Source organism: Dendrobates tinctorius, unplaced genomic scaffold, assembly GCF_039654945.1.
Source record: "Dendrobates tinctorius isolate UK_male_01 unplaced genomic scaffold, ASM3965494v1 ptg000366l, whole genome shotgun sequence".
Taxonomy (NCBI): Eukaryota; Metazoa; Chordata; class Amphibia; order Anura; family Dendrobatidae; genus Dendrobates; species Dendrobates tinctorius.
The window spans coordinates 765,697-772,775 of record NW_027362032.1 but is presented as its reverse complement, the minus strand read 5'-3'; the positions used below and the strand labels follow the sequence as shown (position 1 = coordinate 772,775).

The 7,079-nt window shown below is 41.3% G+C and overlaps 1 protein-coding gene across 1 annotated transcript; it reads right to left on the bottom strand.

Annotated features, from left to right (window-relative positions):
* Nucleotides 1-4,375: 4,375 nt before the first annotated feature.
* Nucleotides 4,376-5,931, bottom strand: LOC141075616 (uncharacterized). The gene has a single exon (XM_073562722.1). It carries the CDS (start codon nucleotides 5,929-5,931, stop codon nucleotides 4,429-4,431), a length of 1,503 nt encoding a protein of 500 aa, XP_073418823.1. The 3' UTR covers nucleotides 4,376-4,428.
* Nucleotides 5,932-7,079: the final 1,148 nt, after the last annotated feature.

The window sequence follows — 7,079 nt, the reverse complement described above, 5'->3', positions numbered from 1 at the left end:
ATTGTGCATTCTGTGCATATAAGGGTGTGACCGCCCTGCTTCTGAGTTGGAAAATCCATCCTGTCTGGCCAATACTATTACTGGTGGTTCAGTCCCTCTGTCCTTGTTCACATTTACGTCACTTGACAAGTGGAAAGGTTTTAAATACAAGAGTTAGGACTGTCCCACAAGGGTTGCCGTCACGTGGCGGGATGGCTTCTACATTATTTTGATCAAAATTATGTTAACTAAATACCCTTATTATTACTACCTTCATGCAATTTTTGCAATATATATTTTTTTACTTTTTTATTCCAGGATATTTGTTTTGTGTTTTGTTTTTGGTTTTCTCTGTGTAAAGGTCATGTGTTCATATGCAATTACATTTTGCATGCACATTAATTTACTTTTTCTGCTCAGACCCAGTTTAACATCTGACATTTGCCTGAATTTTTATATCTACACATGGTTTACACAAATTATATTTTCTTGTGGTAACTCTATACTATTTACCATTAGAAGCTGTGTATTTCTGTAATTATTTGTATGTATACATGATTGATTACCACTTCTCTCTCTGTAAAAACAATCCCCTTTAACCCCTTTCTGACATTGGGTGTAAATGTACTTCCTCCCTTTGATGTGGGCTCCGGTGCTGAGCTTACATCTTTTCCGGCACATGTCAGCTGTTTTGAACAGCTGCCATTTGCCCCGAACAGCCTCTGACAGCGGCATTTAATGCTCACTTCCAGCAAGCACTGGAAATCCCGCCCATCGGTGACCCCATCACATGATCATGGGTCACCGATGGGTTGGCATGACAACCAGAGGTCTCCAGCAGACCTCTATGCTTGTCACTGCCGGAATGCTGTGAGCGCCGCCCGTTAGCCAAAACCACATGGACCAGTGATCATCCCGCTGAACTCCCGCTCTCCTATTAACATGGGCAAAACGCTACTCAGACAACACAGGGTGAGGGTAAAACAGTGTGGCCATGCTTTACTGTACAACAAAACAGGCAAATAACACATAGAACACAAAGAAAAGATGAGGTGGCACTCACCAGTGTAAAAAGTCTGTTCTTTATTGATCAAGCCGTTCACAGCATGTCCTCAGGGAGAATGGGAGATAGAGTATGCGAGTGATGACGGCCATTTTGCGCTTCTGCGAGTCCACACTTTCTTTACTTGGTGTGCACCCGAAGTGTCCGGTTACATGAGCTCATCATGGCTAACTGAGCAGTATCGCACCGAGCACATGTAGCGGCCGTGATTTCCCTGTGGTGCAGTTCATCTCTTTGTATGCTAACAAATACAACAGTCAGAGTCTCACCCTTCCACTGACCCGCCGGGATAATAGCTTCTGTGACTACAGATCTTCCAGGGTCACTACCCCAGCTGTGGCCCACACACAGAGAGGAGGTAATGACAAGCTTAGGAAGATGACAGTCCATACAAGGCCAGTTGATCCGAGGATCACAACCTGGCTTCATCTTCCAGGGTCGACTACTCCACCTGTGGCATGCACACAGAGAGGAGGTAACAATAAGTGTAGGAAGATGACAGTCCATTGAGTCCATACAAGGTACAAGGCCAGTTGACCGAGGATCACAACCTGGCTTCATCTTCCAGGGTCGACTACTCCACCTGTGGACCGCGCACAGAGAGGAGGTAACAATAAGTGTAGGAAGATGACAGTCCATTGAGTCCATACAAGGTACAAGGCCAGTTGATCCGAGGATCACAACCTGCCTCCAAACGTATCCATGGTTCAGTCATGGTTCAGTGATGGTCAATGGAGCAGATTTGTATTCTTCCAACTGAGGCTGAAAACCCCCAGGTTGTTTCCTATAGAATCAAAGACCTGTGTCCCTTTTGATGATGTAAAATGGCTGTTGTCCTGTCTCTTGTCCTTTGGATGTATGGATGTCTTGGCAGAATCTCTCTGGCTGTTTCTCTGTCTCTTTATACAGAGGCATGTCACCTATTTTTAGACTTAACAAGTGTCCCTCATTCAGTATTTACATAAAGGGTAAGAATGGAGATAAGATTATTATAGCAATGATTATTTAAACTATTTGCATAGTTTTTCCCTCTCTGCTTTAGAAGTCAACAAACTGGCTCCATAACACAATGAATAATTAGCATATCAGCAAAGATCACCAGTGATCAAGGATAAGCGCACAATAAAAGTCAATATTACCGGCTTACACAAACAAAAGTCTGTTTTCTTGACCAACTAGAAATCAACACTTACATTTAAAGCCAACATACAGATAACATTCTATTATTCTTCATTTGCTAAAAAATAGTCATCTGGTTAATTAAGATACAATGCTGTATGTCTTCACAATCCCAAAAGTAGAAAAATCTGTTTTTAAAACTATTAAAAAAAATATAAAAAAGTTCAAATCACCCCCCTTTTGCCCCTTTCAAAATAAAACAATAAAAAATCAAACACACACATATTTGTTATAGCCGCGTTCAGAATCGCCAGATCTATCACTATAAAAAAGAATTAACCCGATCACTAAATGGCGTAACGAGAAAAATGTCAAAACGCCAGAATTACTTTTTTTGGCCACAACATTGCATTAAAAAGCAATAAAGGAAAGACCAAAAGATCGTATCTGCACCAAAATGGTCTCCATTAATAGCATCAGCTCGGCACACAAAAAATAAGCCTTCACCCAACCCAAGATCATGAAAAATGGAGACGTGATGGGTATCGGAAAATGGAGCAATTCTTTTATACTTTACCTAATAAAGAGGAGGTATTTTTACTGATACAGTGGGTATGGAAAGTATTCAGACCCCTTTACATTTTTCACTCTTTGTTTCATTGCAGCCATTTGGTAAATTCATATTCATACTATCTATTCCTGACACTGGAGGGGCTTATAAACTTACACAGTATATAGTCTGAGGTCTGGGATCTGCCAATATGGGGCTAGTTTTCTGACTGTTTCGGATACCATGATACATGATTTTAGTTTTTTTTTGTCTAGTCTCGTTTGAATATAGGGCAATATTAAATAGTCTCCTGATGAGTTGCCTTTGGTGAGAACGATGAAACCCGTAGAAATGAGAGGCTTGGAGAGTGAGTGTGTAAACGTCACCTCACCCAATGTTAGGTGTCGGATTCCTGCCCCTGCACAGGGGGAATCTCGAGCTTTGCCTTCTGTGGTCTCCCATTCAGTCCCAGCCGCAGAGGAGGCTGCTCATTAGAGACGTCGTTCTCAGCGTCTTGCTCAGGCTAGTGCTGTCAGGTTGGTTGCTGCTGCCACCTCTGGGTCAGCTTTGGCAATCCGCACTAGCCAGCAGCAAGCAGCTCCAGAGGCTAAGTCCTTTTTGCAGCCTTCTGAGCATGCCCGTGGGACGTCCTCTCATTGGAGGTCGGGGGTCACACGCTCAGGTTCTTCTCCAGCTCGAATTGGACCATCAGGAAGGTCCCGGAAAGACGCTGCTATAAAAGGCTAGTATAGTCTGTAATTTGTAATGGTATGTGTGATGATGGATGCTTGTGAAACGCTGACTGACTCATTATGAAACCCCTTCCCTCTGATACGTATGCTGTTAGGGTTTAGAGTTTGAGTCAGCGCTGGGTAGTGGCACTGCCTAGCGCCGCAGTGCTCCAAGCTCCAATCACATGTTAGCGCCACTCTGCGCCACACTACATTAGGCACTACGGTACCGCACGTTCAGCGACATCAGCCTGAGCGGCGCTGTGCGCCACTAATGTGCTTTCCAGACCAAAGCTTAGGCTGGTTAGTGGCGTTCGCCAGAGCTGCGCTGTACGTACTTCGTGCGGTATTGATCTATCAGCTGTGCCCTGTGGCTGTTAACAGGGCACAGTGTTCAGTAAGGGTCTCTCCCTGGTGTTGCAGTGTTGGCGCCGAACACTGGTGGGTCTAGAGGGACTCTAACCCCGTGTCCTTGGGGCAGGGTCCTGTGACCAAAACACTAGTGTTCACTCTGCAGTATCGCGGCCCTGTGAAGCTACAGGGTTCACCTCCTATTCACCGGGTGAAGTTAACCCGTGTGTGTTCGCTATACCGCCAGTTTCTGTCCGCCATTACCGAGCAGCAGTCTACCATCTCTGCACGGATGACCCCGGGCTGCAAACGCACCTCATTACCATTTTTTATTATTTGTTGCATTCCGCCAGCCCTAACACCCTATATACTGAGACATGGGGTATATGTTTTTTCTATTAGTCACTTTCTAACCTTCAGGGGGTGAATTATGGGTATAGTTTTACATTTGGAATTAATAAGGTTTAGTTTTATCCTTTTATCAGCAAACATGAGGAATGACAAGAGACAACCAATTTAAGAAGATTCAATTTTGGTTAAAACTATTCCAACACTATGAACATAAAAAGGCTTCCCACTATGTGATGTCTCTGATGTTTATTAACAGTTGATTTCCAAGTAAAATATTTCACACATTAAGAAAATGAAAATGGCTTCTCCTCTGTGTGACTACTCTGATGGCGATCAAGAAGCGCTTTCTGGTTAAAATATTTCCCACATTCTGAACAGGAAAAAGGCTTCTCCCCTGTGTGAGTTCTCTGGTGCTTTACAGAATCTGATTTATTTCTAAAACATTTCCCACATTCTGAACATGAAAAAGGCTTCTCCCCTGTGTGAGTTCTATGGTGATTAATACAAACTGATTTATTGTTAAAACATTTCCCACATTCTGAACATGAAAAAGGCTTCTCCCCTGTGTGAGTTCTCTGGTGATTAATACAAACTGATTTATTGTTAAAACATTTCCCACATTCTAAACATGAAAAAGGCTTCTCCCCTGTGTGGGTTATTTGGTGACTAATAAGATGCTCTTTCCGGTTAAAACATTTCCCACATTCTGAACAGGAAAAAGGCTTCTCCCCTGTGTGAGTTCTATGGTGATTAACCAGTTGTGATTTCCTGTTAAAACATTTCCCACATTCTGAACAGGAAAAAGGCTTCTCCCCTGTGTGAGTTCTAAGGTGCTTTACAGAATCTGATTTATTTCTAAAACATTTCCCACATTCTGAACATGAAAAAGGCTTCTCCCCTGTGTGAGTTCTCTGGTGGGTAACAAAATTTGATTTGTGTGCAAAACATTTCCCACATTCTAAACATGAAAAAGGCTTCTCCCCTGTGTGGATTCTCTGGTGATTAACACAATCTGATTTATTGTTAAAACATTTCCCACATTCTGAACAGGAAAAAGGCTTCTCCCCTGTGTGGATTCTCTGGTGCTTAATACAAACTGATTTATTGTTAAAACATTTCCCACATTCTGAACAGGAAAAAGGCTTCTCCCCTGTGTGGGTTATTTGGTGACTAATAAGATGCTCTTTCCGGTTAAAACATTTTCCACATTCTGAACAGGAAAAAGGCTTCTCCCCTGTGTGAGTTCTATGGTGATTAACCAATTGTGATTTCTGGTTAAAACATTTCCCACATTCTGAACAGGAAAAAGGCTTCTCCCCCATGTGAGTTCTATGGTGATTAACCAATTGTGATTTCTGGTTAAAACATTTCCCACATTCTGAACAGGAAAAAGGCTTCTCCCCTGTGTGAGTTCTATGGTGATTAACCAATTGTGATTTCTGGTTAAAACATTTCTCACATTCAGAACATGAAAATGACTTCTTTCCTTTAGGAGCAGTTTGTTTTTTATTGCCTCTTTTGTGACTTTGATTTCTCTTATTAGTCAGTAATGAATCAGAAGATGGGACCTGTTTCATAGGATCAGATGACAGATCATTGCTGTGAATGGATGATGCTATATCTGGAGTAATATCAATCACTTCAGTTGTATCTTGTAGGATCTCAAGATCATCTGATTTAAAAACTGAAGATGTCAGCTGTCCCTCTGATGTCCTGGTACAGTCAACTGCTAAGATAAAAAACAATTTTTTTAATAAAATATCATTGAGTTTTATATTTTTGAACATTTCTACTTAAACTGTCCATAAAAATGGCAAGCTATGTAAAAACTTTAACCCATTCACCCCCAAGGGTGGTTTGCACTTTCATGACCGGGCCAATTTTTACAATTCTGACCACTGTCCCTTTATGAGGTAATAACTCTGAAACGTTTCCATGGATCCCGGTGATTCGGACATTGTTTTCTCGTGACATATTGTTCTTCATGTTAGTGGTAAAATTTCATTCAAACAACTTGCGTTTATTTGTTAAAAAAATGGAAATTTGGCGAAAATTTCGCAATTTTCCAAATTTGAATTTTTATGCCCTGAAATCACAGCGATATGGCACACAAGAAACTTAATAAGTAACATTTCCCACATGTTTACTTTACATCAGCACAATTTTGGAACCAAAATTTTTTTTTGTTACGAAGTTATAAGGGTTAAAAGTTGACCAGCGATTTCTCATTTTTGCAACACCATTTCATTTTTACGGACCACATCACATTTGAAGCCACTTTGAGGGGTCTATATGATAGAAAATACCCAAAAGTGACGCCATTCTAAAATCTGCACCCCTTAAGGTGCTCAAAACCACATTCAAGAAGTTTATTAACCCTTCAGGTGCATCACAGGAATTTTTTGAATATTTAAAAAAAAAATGAACATTTAACTTTTTTTCACAAAAAAAATACTTCAGGTTCAATTTTTCTTATTTTACCAAGTGTAACAGGAGAAATTGGACTGCAAAAGTTATTGTGCAATTTGTCCTGAGTACGCTGATACCTGATATGTGGGGGAAACCACTGTTTCGGCGCATGGCAGAGCTCAGAAGGGAAGGAGCGCCGTTTGACTTTTTCAATGCAAAATTGGCTGGAATTCAGATTGGACGCCATGTCACGTTTGGAGAGTCCCTGATGTACCTAAACAGTGGAAACCCCCTACAAGTGACCCCATTTTGGAAACTAGACCCCCCACGGAACTTATTTAGATATGTGGTGAGAACTTTGAACCCACAAGGGCTTCACAGAAGTTTATAACGTACAGCGGTACAATTAAAAAATCATATTTTTTCCAAAAAAAGGTTTTTTCACCCCCAATTTTTATTTTCCCAAGGGTAACAGGACCCTAAAAGTTATTGTACAATTTGTCCTGAGTGCGCTGATACCCCATAT

Excerpts from the sequence above, each read along its gene's own strand:
- LOC141075616 (XM_073562722.1), bottom strand. The coding sequence starts at position 5,931 with ATGTTCAAAAATATAAAACTCAATGATATTTTATTAAAAAAATTGTTT.